Source organism: Apium graveolens, chromosome 3, assembly GCF_009905375.1.
Source record: "Apium graveolens cultivar Ventura chromosome 3, ASM990537v1, whole genome shotgun sequence".
NCBI lineage: Eukaryota > Viridiplantae > Streptophyta > Magnoliopsida > Apiales > Apiaceae > Apium > Apium graveolens.
Genome location: NC_133649.1, coordinates 72658110 through 72674871, shown reverse-complemented (window position 1 = coordinate 72674871; position 16762 = coordinate 72658110). Strand labels below are relative to the sequence as shown.

General features: G+C 33.0%; 1 protein-coding gene across 1 annotated transcript; it reads left to right on the top strand.

Moving 5' to 3' along the window:
• The first annotated feature begins 1229 nt into the window (after window positions 1-1229).
• LOC141712425 (putative alkaline/neutral invertase D) lies at window positions 1230-6256 on the top strand. Its single transcript, XM_074515361.1, has 5 exons — window positions 1230-1387; window positions 2097-2504; window positions 2786-3217; window positions 4270-4828; window positions 5727-6256. The coding sequence occupies exons 2-5, from the start codon at window positions 2121-2123 to the stop codon at window positions 6020-6022; spliced, it is 1671 nt and encodes a 556-aa protein (XP_074371462.1). The 5' UTR covers window positions 1230-1387; window positions 2097-2120; the 3' UTR covers window positions 6023-6256.
• Window positions 6257-16762: the final 10506 nt, after the last annotated feature.

Sequence of the window (16762 nt, the reverse complement as noted above, 5' to 3'; positions counted from 1 at the left end):
ATTAATGACTTTTTTTAAAAATAAATTATTAAACGGGGTGATTGAACGGGTTATGAAATAAATTTTGTTCCGTGAGACGGAGACGAGATCCATTATAATTTCTCGCTTGGAAACGAGACGGGTAAAATCTTTTACCTTTTATAAACGGGATGAATATGAGAATGACGATTCTGACCCCGAACCCGCCCATTCGAGAATCCTATATTTAAAAAAAGACCTCAAATAAAATCGAAGGTTCAAATTTATATTTGCGGAAACAAAGTATCAAAGAATCTCCGCAATAATACGTGATATCACATAAGCCTTCCAAAAATTTTATTCCCTTTAAAACGGCATTACCTTACGGCATGACAAGTGACATTCATTTATTACTTTTAAAAAGAATAACTTTAATTTTTCCAAATTAATTGTTAAGTATTCTATCTAATTCAAAACAAATTTGAATAAAATATCTAATCACGATTACAAAGGAAAACATCATCTATAAAACAATGACAGGCATTTTAACCTTGGATGCTTTAATTATGGATAAGTATTAAACCTTTTTTATATACTTCAGCTTTATTTCCGAAAAAGGTAAAAATATCCGTCCTAACAAACTTTTCAATGGGGAAGAATGGATAATAAGGGAAGAGATTATTAGAAGATTATTCTAAGACCGAGAATGACTTCTCTAATGTGTCAAGATTTTAGAAACTAAATGATATATAATTAATTGATTGTATAAAAGATTAATTGGTAATTTTATGATTCAACGAGATCAGATGTACAAATTATTATCCATTTTATCTGGCATATTTATAATTTTATTACTTGATCCTTTACATCTTAATAAAAAGTTAAAAATGTAAAGAGAATGATATATTATTTCGATTATCACAAGAAATTTATCTGAGATATACAATTAAATCATATTATATTTGATAATTATGTATAAATATTTAGTTAAATACTTTTTACTTTTTTAACTCATGTACATTCAATTATCATTTTTCCTTGTAACATGTATCATATCTTTACTAAATTTTTTAATATTATTTTAGGTAAATTTCGTCGCATAATTTCGGGAACTTTATTCTTAAACACAATATATACAGTTGTAAATTGTAATACTAGAAAGGATTAAAAAAGATATAGAATGATTCTCTGAAACCGGCTAAAGCCGGTAAGAATTATTACAGTGATAGAAAATGACGGTCCGTTCAATCCCTTTGTTTTTCTCTCTCTACTGGTTTCTCTCTCTATATATACACTCCCCTTCTCACCATGCTCTCTTTTTCCCTTCTCCTTCCCTCTTTTTCTCTCCTTTCTCCCTACTTTCTCCGACCAATCTCCGGCCAAATCGCCGGAAAGTTCATACTCTTCCTACCCATTTCAGCTCTACAAGGTACATACTCTCTCCTATCTCTCTCTATGTATGTTTTTTTTCCCATGTTCTGTATTGTTGTTGATCACAAGATTTTAGATCTGCTGTACCCATAATGTTTTGGTCAAAGTTTCCATTTTTAAGCTCGTTCATGCACATTTATTGTTAATTATTCATCTTAATCTATTAATTGTGGGGTTTATTTGTGGATCTTGAATTTGGGATTTATTTATCTTTTTTGTATTTGTGTAGAGTGTAGATTTAGTTTTATAGTTCTTAAATGTGGGATCTTTTTTTTTTGGTATCTAGTGTTAAATAATGCTGATCAAATAATTCTTTTTGGATAAAGTTGTGTTTAATGTTAAGAAAAAGATGGTATTTTTTTTTATCAAGTATGGTTGTGGATAAGGACATTTTTTAGGTTATGTTCTATATTTGTCTTGTTATTTGGTTTCAATAGAATAGTTCTTTCATATTTCTATTTGTAGGGTTTAGTAATAGTGGTAGGTTTCTAGTTATTGAGATTGGATAAGGACATTTTTAAGAGTTATACTAAATATGTATATGCAAATTAATATTCTTGATTATCAATATGGGGTTGTTGACTTCTTGCAATGTATTTAACTATTTGTCCAGCATTTGTTGCGATTCTATATCATATCGAAGTACTATTTAAAAGACTCAAGCTTTATACTTTAAGACTTACTTGAAGGGTTCTTTTTTGCTGCAGTGTATTGTTGAATAAAAGCTGGTTATGGAGGCTACTAAGGAATATGGACTTAGGAATGTCAGTTCCATTTGTTCCATCTCTGAGATGGATGATTATGATCTCACGAAGCTTCTTGATAGGCCAAGGCTGAATCTCAAAAGGGAAAAGTCGTTTGATGAAAGGTCGCTCAGTGAGTTGTCAATTGGCCTGTCGAGAGGGCTGGATAATTTTGAGAGTTCTTACTCACCGGGAGGACGATCTGGATTCGACACCCCTGCTTCATCAGCACGGAACTCTTTTGAACCCCATCCGATGGTTGCCGAAGCTTGGGATGCTTTACGTCGATCATTGGTGTTCTTTCGGTCCCAACCGGTTGGCACTATTGCTGCATATGACCATGCTTCCGAGGAAGTACTAAATTATGACCAGGTAAAAACATTTAATTGTATATTTTGAACTAGTAGTTTATTCTTTATATCACAATTCTCTCAAGCCCGGTTCACCTTGTGGTCAGATTTATCTTATCTATATTCTAAGAATCTATAAACTACTTGAACCTATACCAAATTTGAAAAACTAAATCTATTCATTGATGTCTAGATGGTTCTTTCCACCATAATAATCTAGCAGGTCTTGTTAATTTGTGTTTATATTGGATATGTGATTCTGCACATCTTTGAATTACTTAACCAACATTTATCCTTATGTAGGTTTTTGTTCGAGATTTTGTGCCAAGTGCGCTGGCTTTTCTAATGAATGGTGAGCCAGATATAGTAAAAAACTTCTTACTTAAGACAATTCAACTTCAAGGATGGGAAAAAAGAATAGACAGATTTAAACTAGGTGAAGGGGCAATGCCTGCTAGTTTCAAAGTTCTTCACAACCCAGATCGTAAAACGGACAGTGTTGTAGCAGATTTTGGTGAGAGTGCAATAGGAAGAGTTGCTCCAGTTGATTCTGGATTTTGGTGGATTATTCTGCTCCGGGCATATACAAAGTCTACTGGAGATCTAACTTTAGCTGAAACACCAGAGTGCCAAAAGGGGATGAGACTCATACTAAGCCTCTGTTTATCCGAGGGATTTGATACATTTCCAACTCTTCTTTGTGCTGATGGATGCTCAATGATTGATCGAAGAATGGTAAGTTAAAATTATTGAATTAATATTGTCTTGGAATTTATAAATTTTGATGCTTTACCAAGTTGTTGATCTACTATGGTAGTTATATAACTTATATCATGTGTGTTTTTGTTTTCATCTTTACTTTAATATTACTTTCTCACCAGGGGTTTTTTCTGTTGGTCTTTTGGTAGATATGTCCTGAATCAGTTTCTCAACTAATTATCTACTTTTAGCCACTACATATGATGTTAAATGGCCTCTTTAGTGACATGATAATAGAATACAAGTATCAGCAGTAAATATGTACATGACGAATGATTTTTATACTTCTCAAAGCAGGACCTGCAAAAGGAGAATTCTTGTTTGTCATATTACAAGCTCACGGCCTATTTTTTATTAGGAGCATCTTTAGGTTTTATCTGTCAAAATGTGTCTTTATACGACTTCTTCCTGCTCTACGCCTATATCATGTTTTCATATTACGAAGTTTGCTTATCTTTGTTGATTGAATCTATGATAATTTAAATTTATTAATATCCTGTAAATGTTGGTTGAGGGTTCACAATATTGTAATTCTCTGATGTATTATGAGAAGTGCAAGCACATTGATTCATTGTATGGCGGTCACAGATGGAAACACTTGGTGAATCTTGCACTGTAATACCAAGTTAACCATCTGCATTTCTACAATTTTCTTTTGTCTCATCTGTAACCATAATTTTTCACAAACCATGCATGGGTTAGTTGGTTTAGTATCAGTCAGTATAACATTGCGGATTTTTTTTACTGAAATCATTGCTGCTCCATGATCCGACGTAGTGACAGACATAATCCATACATTCCATGTGGTTTTGGTGCTAGTTATCTTGTGGATGAAAATGAAAATAATGGTACCAAAAATACGTCATATACCCTGTTAAATTGTGGCTGTTGATAAAATATAATTCTTGTAAGACAATCTTTTTTTGTAAACCTAATCTTGTTTGAAGGATAAAATGTTTTCTGACTGTCTTGTAGTTCTGCAACATATTTTGGTGGCCTAATTCTACTGTTCTGGGTTTACATTTCAGGGAATTTATGGTTATCCGATTGAAATCCAGGCACTTTTCTTCATGGCACTTAAATGTTCATTGGCAATGCTAAAACCTGACGCGGAAGGGAAAGAGTTCATGGAAAAAATTGTTAAGCGCTTACATGCCTTAAGTTATCATATGAGAAGTTATTTCTGGCTCGACTTCCAACAATTAAATGACATTTATCGTTATAAAACAGAGGAATATTCTCACACTGCAGTAAATAAATTTAATGTTATTCCTGATTCTATCCCAGACTGGGTGTTTGATTTTATGCCAACACGTGGTGGCTACTTTATTGGAAATGTCAGTCCTGCTCGGATGGATTTCCGATGGTTTGCTCTCGGAAACTGTGTTGCTATTTTGTCCTCTCTTGCCACTCCTGAGCAGTCTGCTGCTATTATGGATCTTATTGAGGAAAGATGGGAGGAACTGGTTGGAGAGATGCCAATTAAAATTTGTTATCCTGCTATAGAAAGTCACGAGTGGCGGATTGTAACTGGTTGTGATCCGAAGAATACCAGATGGAGTTATCACAATGGAGGATCTTGGCCAGGTACTTCCGTCCTCTCTCATTATGTGTTTGTATTGTTGCCTATCTTATTTTACTTAATCATCACTTTTATATTTTTGGTATGTGAAACACCTTTTCAAGTTGGGTAAATAATGCACCATTTTTGTGCTTTTAGATGAACTATATGGCGAGTGTCTTGGAAATAAGGAGTTTTTAAATATTAACAAAACTGATTTTTTAAGGGTGGAAGATGCCTAAAAAATTGTTAATCTTAGTTGAATTTCTTAAGAGTTCGATTCTCAAAGTAATTACTCTCTCACTAACACAGTAGGTCTCCCTTAGTTGCAAAACAGGCATGCCATATATTTTCATGCAACTATATTAGATTAGGAGTGAATGCAGGCAAAGGACAATAAACTCACCAACATTATTTTTCTTATAAACACTTTTACTAGGAACCTTACACATTTCATACTTGTTTACGAAAGGTCCTTAATTTTTCTACACTGGAGCTATTAACTTTGTTCTATACATAATGATGATTGATTTTTATGTGACCCGAAGTGTTCATCTAGGGCCTTTTTGCCTATCTTACTTATATCTCCAATGGTCTATCTGTTCAGTAACAACTGATGGCTTGAAACCAACTTGTAAGTTGGAATTTAAAAATTGAAAGGAGGTACGTATTTAATAGATTAAAAGTTAGAGAAATTACTTCTACTTGGAAAGTGTAGTTGTCAAGTAGGCCCGTTTTATGAGATTCTTGAGAGATCAAAAGGGAACTTGTTTTAAGGTAAGTCAAACGGGTCCTTTATTTCCACAAACTAAGCATTGCCTGATTGCCATATGTATGTAGTATGATACAATGAATTTAGCTATAATTTTTAAATGAGAAACATCTAATCTTCTCTTGCAACAACTTTCCCTATTATCTATGCAGTACTTCTATGGTTGGTAACTGCTGCCTGTATAAAAACTGGACGACCACAAATTGCTAGGAAAATGATTGAACTTGCTGAGAACCGTTTACTTAAAGATAGCTGGCCAGAATATTACGATGGGAAACTTGGAAGATATGTTGGTAAACAAGCAAGGAAGTATCAGACATGGTCGATAGCAGGATATTTGGTAGCAAAGATGATGCTGGAAGATCCGTCCCACTTAGGGATGATTTCCTTGGAAGAGGATAGACAAATGAAGCCTGTTATCAAGAGATCAGCCTCGTGGACTTGCTAAGGCATAAAATATGGCAAGTAAAAACACAGTAATGAAAGAAGGTGAGATATCTTGTTGGTTCATTATGAAAGACAATATTCTTTGGTGATTTATCTTCCATGTAGGTTTGATTTGGTTTCTTGTATATTAGCATTTGCTAAAGACAAGCTTCTTGCTTATCTTAATAAACAATGCTATTTAATGTTTGTTGCTAAAAAAAGGACGCTGCTCCTAAGGGCAGATTTGGTAATCTGATATACTAATCTTAAATTCTTGAAAAGAGAATCTTCGAGATTTCTTTTTGGTAGGTTCTGCAATGTTAAAGTATGGGTAAAAACCCCGTGCTAGATCTTGCCGTATAAACCTTGGCAGTACTACATAAATATGATTGGATTTGATTGAAAGTTGAATAATGTGTTGAAAATGACCAAAATAGTCTGAGGGTAAGGTGCAAGAGATTCGAAATAATTGGTCTTTTCAGCATTTGCATAAACTAAATGAACGATGTGCTCGAAAATGGGCTGAAAATGACCAAGATAGTCCGAGGGTAAGGTGCAATCGAAATATGATTTGAAAGGGGACAGAAAAGTTTTTGTTGCCCTATTTTTCGAGACTGTTTTAAAACTTCGGGAGCAACCGCAATAATTAAGTGCATGTCGTGACAATTATGGGCCCGAAGCTCAATCTATATTATATCCATTTTTATTTTCTATCTAAAATTTTGATTTTGATTTTTATCTAAAATTTTGATCTTGTACTGGGAAAACAATTTCAATTGTTAATATGATCAATTAAGATTATATCGTTATAATATGTATATTATTAATACAATTATAAATAAAAAATAATTACATTTTTTTAATAAAATTTACACACCAATTGCGATACAATTTCCTAATATAATCCTAAATAGAATATTATTAGAGATTTAACCAATAATAAATATAAAAATATTACACTATTCAATTATTATTCAAGCATCAAATTATAATACAATAATACAGTTATATATAACCGTGATTCAATTCATGATCCATATATTTCTCAATATATATATATTTGTTGTAACAATATTATAATAAATTATTAAAAATAAAAACAATATTATAATAATATCAAAAATAACAAAATATATGTATATTAAAAAATATTTAATTTTTCATTAAATAATGATAAATTTAAAAAATCGTGCATCGCACGACCCACATGCTAGAGTACAAAGAGTGCGATACATTCTTAAAGAATATATTAAAAATGTGATTTTGTCTCCGGCAGTACTTCACTTCTTATACTGGCTTTCTTATTTTTGGTATTTTATTATTAATAGCTTCGACAAATAATACGATGTACGGGTATTTATTAATATTTATTATTTTATTTTATTTATAAATAATAAAATAATAGTATAACACTAAAATAATAAGATATAGTTATAACCTTATTATGAGAATTTTAAATTGAATGTGTACAATTTTTAATTTAAAATTAAATAGTAAGTGATTGATGAGATTTGAATTATTAGTTTTTTTAATTAGTATGACGCCCTCAAATTCGGGATTAGAAATGAGTCACGACACCATTATAATAACTAAAGTACAATAATATCAATAAAATAAACCCCGAAAAGCTACAAGGATCTACACGGGATAAAGTACGAGACATGATTACAACTAATAACCAGGATAATAAATATTATACAACTCTTTTTCAAATTATTTAAAACACAATTCCGACTTGGAATTACCAGATAACCCGATTTTATCTGATCACAGACTATTACATTTCTCAAAAGTCAACCAATGCTTCCACACACCATCTTCTACCTGATCGGGAACCTGAAATCTAACGATACGGAAAGACTTGGTAGGGACACTCTTACGAGCGGTGTGTCTAAGTATGGTCATCATCTTGATTAACTGCCAAGGTTAGACCAATACAAATAATATGACCTAAAAGGCTCAACAAGTAACTAATAAAACAGATATAGATATCAAATGTGTGGCAGTAACTTAATATTAATAAAAAGGGTCTTTGTATTAGAGTTTCAAGGGATCGGGATTATAGTTATGAACAACTCAGTAACTGAAACAGGCAACATTTTTTACGAGTAGAGTTTATTAGAACTTTTGAAAAGCTTTAACTTATTTGTTTTCAAACTTCAAGTCAAAGCATGATATATAATTAGTGTTTAAAGCACAATTAAAACTTTTACTTTTCTTTTTCATAAAATTAGAATCCTCGATTGGAATATTCATCATTTAATAATAATACGGGTGATTAGCCCATACTGACCTCTATCCGGTCATAAGGTACCTATATATTGGCCTTTAATAGTGGACTAGCCCCGCTAGCCTCTTATTTAGCTGGATTAACCCCGCTAACCTCTTACGCAATATCTAGTCTTTAGGAATTCCGTGAAAACCTTTATATTGAAAAACTCTTGTTTTTCTAAAACTTAATTCCATTTTAATATTTACCATCCTTTGAAATCATTTAGACTCTTACAGGTCGAAAATCATTCTTAGTTTCATTTCAAAAATTCAAATAGGGTAAATAAGGTTATAAGAAAAGAATGCAAACTAGGGCGTGATCAACGTAGGCATGTGTATTAACAATGTACGTTAAGCAAAGCTGTTTCAAATCAGGGTGTTAACAAAGCATGCCTATTATCAATATAGGGATCTAGGTCAACAAAGGTATTACTTGGGAAAAACGATTCATCAGTGAGTATGGGGAATGTGGATATCTAAAAAAATAAAAAAACCAATATGAAACAAGGTAAGCAGTATCTGAAAAGAATCAACCTAATAGGGTTTATTAATAAGATCATGATCACCATAATCATTCTCTTTATCATTTCAGAACATAACAATTTCTCTTATCACTTCGTTCTCATTTAGTATTTATAAGAAAGGGCAGAGTTACTTGCCCTACAAAGCTTTCCTTTTCCACAGGGGTTGAGTTACTGCCACCTAGAACTTCTTTTCCTTTCCAAGTTCGAATGCCTTCGCAATCCAAATCTACAACACAACAGTAAACCCTAATTAAAGATTTTATCAACTTTCGACATTTCTGTGAACGTCTAACTTTCTACCTATTCGCATTCAAATAGTCAACTTATACCTTTCATACACACACACAGATATATATATATATACATATATATATATATATACTATGATCACACTGAGCATATATCACGTAGTCAAATTACTCGTATATACTTTGTACTTTTATTTATCTTGATATGACTCATAAAGTTATATTAAATAATCATACACATACTTATACTCACCTAATACATAATCAACTATAAATATCACATAACTTTCCTTTATAAAGTTTATTATCATACTTTCATTCTTAGACACATATACATATGCAACTATGTTTTATGCACATATAATACACCAAAGTATATATCACAATCACTATACTGTATACAGTTATCTTTTAATAGTTTCCCCGAAAATTGGGCATGACCCCTTCGTATCTAATTACCATCCTTTAATTCGCAATCAAGAAATTTCAACAGTTTATTCACCATATAATCAACCTTATTCAACCAAGAACTACTTATAACTAATTCTGTCAAAATCGCAACAATGGTTATACGGATAAGAAATTCAATAACACCACATATATTCTCATTTAAATCATCCACAAATGACTTAGAGATCCACATACGTATATACATTCGAATGTGGGGACTTATACCGAATGAAACTATACAAAAATAACCAGAAATATTTCCGCAAAACAAACCAATTCGATACGAAACTTCGCTTTTCACAATCAAATATCATAACAATCAACCAACTTGAATATCGAACCATAAATTCACAAAAATGAATTTTGAAAATTTCAGATATTCAAAAAATTGACATGCAATTTGATTTCAAGAAATTTTCTACATTCCATACTTATATACATCCAAATTAATAAAACTCGAATCATATTTTAAAAAATCGATCAAGAGTCTTTCTGAAATTTTCAAACAAATAGCATGTACTTGCAAAATGAGATTTGTATCGATTATTAGGGCTCAGTCGAACATCATAGCCCACCACCGCCTCACCGGAGATCACCGCTGGTGGCAGCAAGGTTCCAGGGCTACTCGATACGGCCTCTAGCCGAAAACATCACCAATTTCTAAAGAAATCACAGAATCAACTAGCCCGCATCAATAAAAAATAATCACTACGAATTCGAGTTCAAATCCAAATTTAAACTCAAAAACTCAAAGTGCGTTTCACCCCAAATCAATACATACAGCAATACACGCATGCACACACAATATCATAATCAGGAAGCAAAAAGAAGCATAAAGCAAGTCTCGGATCAAAGTTTGGTTGAGAAATGGTAGAGAGAGAGAGAGAGAGCATGAGAAGAAAGGGAATGAGAATAGGGGATATAGGGGGTGGTTAGGTAGGGGTAGTTTGGTAATTTTACCAAAAATCTGATTTTCTTTTTTTTACCATTTCTTTTATGCACAAAATGCTTAAAAATAAATTAAATAATATAAAACTTTTTGTAAAGGTAGAGAATGACATAAAATTTATTTTTAAAATATAGAATATGAAATTATCTCTCTCCTCATATTTTTAAAATAATTTTTTTGAGTGAATGGTCTAATTTCTATGAATTTTGCAAGTTAATTATCAATAATTAAAATAGCTCTTGAAAAATCACTTTAAAATACCAAAATCTCAAAATAAATCCCAATATCATTTTTAAAAATTCTCTAGGGCTATTTCAGAGATAATAAAATAAATTTCATAATTTGAATATACTCCGATATTTTATAAAAATATTTGAAGTTTAAATAACCCTTATTTTTACCCCAAATAAATCATAAAAATATATTTAAAAATTCTACAATCACAAATTTGCACATGTAAGGGTCAAATAACATGTATTTACATATTACCATGAGTCAAATCCAATATCCACATATTTTTCTAATTAAACTCTATTTATATTTATTTACACATTTATCAAATAATCGTTAATTTAAATAACAGTATGGCTTCACATACTCACATTCAAATATAAACAGAAACCTATGCTACTATTCCAACCCGCTTTAGTATTTCAAACGGTCCAATATATCAGGGACTCAACTTTCCATTCTTTCCAAATCTTGATAGGCCTTTCAATGGAGATATCTTTATTAGCGCTTTGTCTCCGGGTTTGAATTCCATATCCTTCCGATTCGAATCTGCGTATTTCTTTTGTCGGTCTTGGGCAGCTATCAACCTTTTACGAATCAATTCCACTTTTTCCTTTATTTGTTAAATCAATTCTGGACCCACCAGTTTGCGTTCACCAATTTCGTCCCAATACACAGGAGATCTACATCTTCTTCCACACAACGCTTCATATGGTGGCATACCAATGCTTGCGTGATAACTGTTATTATACGAGAACTCTATCAATGACAAATGATCGTCGCAATTTTCTTTGAAATCCAATGCACAAATTCTTAACATGTCCTCGATTGTCTAAATAGTCCTCTCGCTTTGTCCATCTGTTTGTGGGTGGTAAACAGTAGAGGTGAACGCGGGTCGGGTTGGCCGAGTTAGGGATATTAAATCAAACCAACCCAATTAGTTCAGTTTTTAAAGAAATGAACTCGTTAATTTTAAAAAAAAAATATTTTCAACTCAGCCCTACCCTTTATATGTTGGGTCCAGTTGGGTCGGGTTGGTTTAAGTTAAAACTAGAATAAAATTATTTAAATATTTCTTAGGAGTCAAAATTTCAAATAATTTTTTTTACCAAAAATTAAAGTGAACTAGTAGTACCCCATAATTTAATGAAAGATAAATATTATTGGATATTATACGTACCTTGTACTATTCAGTTTAAAGTTAATAACTTATAGTGTGTTATCCGTAAAATTATAATATTATTTTGAATATATTATTTAATATAATAAATACATAAATTAAAATTTCAAATAATAATACTATAATTATAAAATCGGGTTGGGTTGGGTTAGTAAGGGTTTAAATTTTTTAAACCTTGCCCCAACCCATTATATTCGGGTTGACAAAAAATTAAACCAATTAAACTTCGAGTTTTGGATAGTTTGGCTCCATCAACCGAAATAAGGGCCGGGTCGGGTCTATTTTGCGGTTTGGTCAGTTTTTTGTTCATCCCTAGTAAGCAACACTCATTTTCAAATTTGTACCCAAATGATCATGAAATTGTTTCCAGAATCTTGAATTAAATCTAGGATCTCTATCAGATACGATAGAAACTGGTATTCCATGTCACACCACAATTTTATTTAAATATAGCTTGACCAACTTTCCAATGAGAATCTTTCATTAATTGGCAAGAAATGCGCGAACTAAGTCAATCGATCAATAATCACCCATATTGTATCATGATTAGATTTCGTCTTTGGCAATCCTACCACAAAATCCATTGCGATGTGCTCCAACTTTCATTCGGGGATATCCAGTGGTTGAAGTAACCCACTCGGCCGATGATGTTCTACTTTCACTGTCTGATATGTATAAAACTTACTTATCCATTCGATAATCTCTTTTTTCATTTTGGGCCACCAATAGTTCTCTTTCAAATCCTTGTATATTTTCATACTCCCGGGATGAATTAAAAAATTTGAATTATGCGTTTCGTATAAAATCTCATATTTCAACTCTGTAACATTAGGAACCCAAATGCATGAACACAACCTATATATACCTTTATCATCCCTTTGAGCCTTGATTTATTCACCAGACAGTTTATCCTTTTCATGATCCATTGACTGCTCCTGACAGCGTCAAAGCTTTTCTAGGATCTCGGGCCGAAATGTCATTGTATAGGTCACTGAATCTGTTGAATCATGTATTCGTATCTCAATCTCCATTCTATCAAATTCTTATGCCAATTCCACTGACGTAATTAACATGTTCAATCTTTCTTTGCGGCTTAACGCATCCGCCATAATATTCGCCTTTCGAGGATGGTAATTTATAGTATCATCATAATCTTTGATTAGTTCCAACCATCGCCTTTGTCTCATATTCAATTCTTTCTAAGTAAAGATATAATTTAAACTCTTGTGATCCGTATAAATTTCACACTTTTCTTCATATATATATTATGTCTCCAAATCATGTGTATGGTACTTTTGTTCATGAGGTTTTAAATGAAGAGCAACATATTCTATCGCGTTTCCATGTTGCATTAATACACAACCTAGTCTTTTATGTGAAGCATCGCTATATATTACAAACTCACCCTTTTCGTCGAGTAGAACCAACACTGGCGCAGTAACCAACCTTTTCTTTAATTCCTGAAAGCTTTCCTCGCACTTATCTGTCCAAACAAATTTCTCATTTTCCTTGTCAACTTGGTTAATGGAACAACTATTTTAGAAAAATCTTGCACAAACTTTCGATAATAACTAGCCAATCCTAGAAAGCTTCTTACTTCTGTTGAATTCTTAGGACTTTCCCAATTAATCACAACTTTAATCTTTACGGGATCCACTTTGATTCCTTCACTAATAACTACATGTCCAAGAAACTGAACTTCCTTTAACCAAAATTCACATTTTGAAAATTTCGCGTATAACCTTTCTTTTCTCAAGGATTCCAAAGCAATTCTTAAATGTTCCACATGTTCTACTTCTGACTTGGAGTAAATTAAGATGTCATCGATGAACACAATCATGAACTTATCCATATATTTCTTAAAGACTCGATTCATAAGATCCATGAATGCAGCATGTGCATTTGTTAGTCCAAACGCCATTATTAGGAACTCATAATTTCCAAATCTTGTTCAAAATGTTGTTTTGAGTATATCCGCTGCCTTAATCTTTAATTGGTGGTAACTAGATCTTAGGCCAATATTCGAAAAATACATAGCTCATTTTAATTGATCAAACAAATCATCGATTCGTGGTAGATGATATTTTTCTTGATAGTCAACTTATTGAGTTCGCGATAATCGATACATAATCTCATAATTCAATCTTTCTTCTTCACAAACAGAATTGGTGCACCCCATGGTGATACACTTGGTCGAATAACTCATTTACCTAGGAGTTTCTACAATTGCGTCGCTAGTTCTTTCATCTCAACGGGTGCCATATGATATGGATCTTTCAAAACTGGTTATGTTCCTGGAGCCAAATCAATAGTAAATTCAATCTCTCGATCTGGAGGTAGTCCAAGTAATTCAATAGTACAGGAATATCCTCGATCTTAACGGGTTCCTTCTTAACGTCTCTTATATAAGCTAAATAAGCTTGACACCCTTGTCTTAATAGTCTTTTGTCTGAATTGATGTTAAAAACTTTCTATCTTGCTTCTTTCCTCTATATATCACTTCAGTATCATCTTTGGACTTTAATTTCACCTTTTTATTCTTACATTTAATTTGCGCATCGTGGTCAGCTAACTAATCCATCCCTAGTATAACGTCAAATTCTCCTAACTAGGGGGAGCAAACCTCGGATCGATTCAGTTTTTAGATAAAACCGGAACTGAACTAGAAGTCTTCGGTTTTTAAAATTAAAAATTACAGTCGTAACCGATCCATCAGATCAGTTTTTATTTAAAAAACTCTGGATCGGTTTATATCGGTTCGGTTTGGATTATAAAACCGGTTAAAAAATATATTGCATAATAAAAAAAACTAAATTAAATAAATAAGTAATTCTTCAATCCAAACTTATCATCCAAGTTAAAAACATACATAGTTCATTAAAATAACAAATTCCAAGACAGTATGATCCTAATTCCTATTAAAACACGATCAAGTTGAATCTGATTAAAACCTTCTTGATATGTTCTCTGAAATTGGTAGAAAGTCATTCTGATTGAAGCAATCCCAAAGTGCACCAGCTTCAACTTGAATCATTTTAGATTCTCTCCTTACAGACCTAAAGTGAGTTTTGGTTGGAGGTTTGAATGAAGGTGGTTTGGAGCGTTTCTTCAAGAAGGTTTGATTTTCTTTGATAGGTAACTTGAGTAGAGAGTTTGCAGTTTGTTTGTACAGGTACTTGAGCTTAGAGGATTGGATATTTTGAGATTTTGTTTGGCTAGGGGTTTGTATTTGGATTGGTAGGGTTTTGGATATTTGGATTAATGGTGTCTTTTTGATATCTCTCCCATCTCCTCCATCTTTCTTCTTTTTCTTGCTATCATCCTTTCCCTTCTTTTCATCCTTCCCTTTCTTCTTGTCATCCACATGATTACCACTACCTTTGCTTGATCGAATTGGATTTTATCCAGAAGATTAATGCTCATCTTTCTTCTGCTCATCATCATCCAATTCATCAACTTTTTGATTGATTTGAGTCCTTGATAGCATGGTTTTGGCATTCTTCAAATACTTGGCAAGAATATTGATCATCTCCACATTCAGTCTCCAAAATCATTATTAACTTTTTATTCCTCATGACACAGTGTTTGGATCGTTGGAAGTGCTTGCATCTTCTATTGTGGGGCAGATGTAGGCCACTCCTTTTCTTGGCTGTAGATAGGCTTCAGGAAAAGCAGCTATTTGACCATTTTTAAGCTCATGCAACAAAAAAGTGTCCTCTAAACTCATCACCTTGACTTTGTTGATGAATATGTCCATCTTATATGCCCTTCTTGATTATAGGAAAGAAAGGGACACCTGAATACACCTATCAACTCCTGAATTATTGAGATTCACAACCACCCTATTTTCTTTGAAGTTTTGTCTTGTCACCAGCACCACCCTCAGGAAATTGATATTTTTGTCCACAGCCTTTTTGTATGTGAAATGATTGAAGTTGAGGGAGACTCTCAAGACTTCTAGAAACTCAGCAAACTCCTTATCAAGGTAAGGGCCTTCAACTGCCATCTTGAGTCTTTCAAATCCAATATCATCTTTAGTTTTTCTTGATAGTTGGTTGGATTTTAGCTTGAGCTCCATCATCTCCCCCTTAGGCTTGGTAGCGGGCAAGGTTGAGTGTTGGGGGATCCGGGCCCGTACCATTTGAGGTGTTTCCTGAAGGAGTACATTCAAAGAACCCATAATAGCTCCAATTAACACATTGGTTTGCATCTGAAAATATTTTTGAGAGTCTATCAGGGACTTGATGTTCTGCTATTGACTTTGTACTAGGGAAGTGAGTTGGGAGACTTGAGTTAAGAGAGATGTATTTGAGGATTGTAGATCTGTGACTTGCTGTTGGAGAGCTTGAATTTGAAGATTAGTTGAAGTGGAGGGAACTGGCTGTGAGCTTATGTAAGGAGAAGTACCACGACTGTTTAGCACTGAATTTTTGACTTCCTCCATTACTAATGCAGATGGTTCAAATCTCGCTTTGTATAGCTGCTCAAACTTGACTTTGCTATCATTGTTGTTGGTGATTTGCTGTTGAATCACATTGTGTAGTGCAATGATGGAGTCCCTTAGTTTCTTGATACTCTCTTCAACAGGAGTGAGAGAGAGAGGGCTTGTAGCTTATCTGAGAGCTTGATGTATTTTATCTTCATATCATTCATTGTGGGCATCAGTTCATCAATCTCCTGTTGACCATCTCACTGACTTCACCTTGATGATAATCGAGAGTCTTTTCAATAGTATTGCCAATATAATTGAAGGCTTTGACTCGAGCTTTATAGACCTCTGTGATGGCATCATTCACTTCCTGTGGAGTGAGCACTTTAACATTGCTTCCAAAAATAGTGATGTATTCCTCCATAAATGTAACAGCCCGCACTTCCAGAATATTAATTCTAAACCGAAACTAAAATAAAA

Coding starts and splice junctions, on each gene's coding strand:
- LOC141712425 (XM_074515361.1), top strand. CDS start 2,121: ATGGAGGCTACTAAGGAATATGGACTTAGGAATGTCAGTTCCATTTGT. Junction 2,505..2,785: donor AAGTACTAAATTATGACCAG/GTAAAAACATTT, acceptor ATCCTTATGTAG/GTTTTTGTTCGAGATTTTGT. Junction 3,218..4,269: donor CAATGATTGATCGAAGAATG/GTAAGTTAAAAT, acceptor TTTACATTTCAG/GGAATTTATGGTTATCCGAT.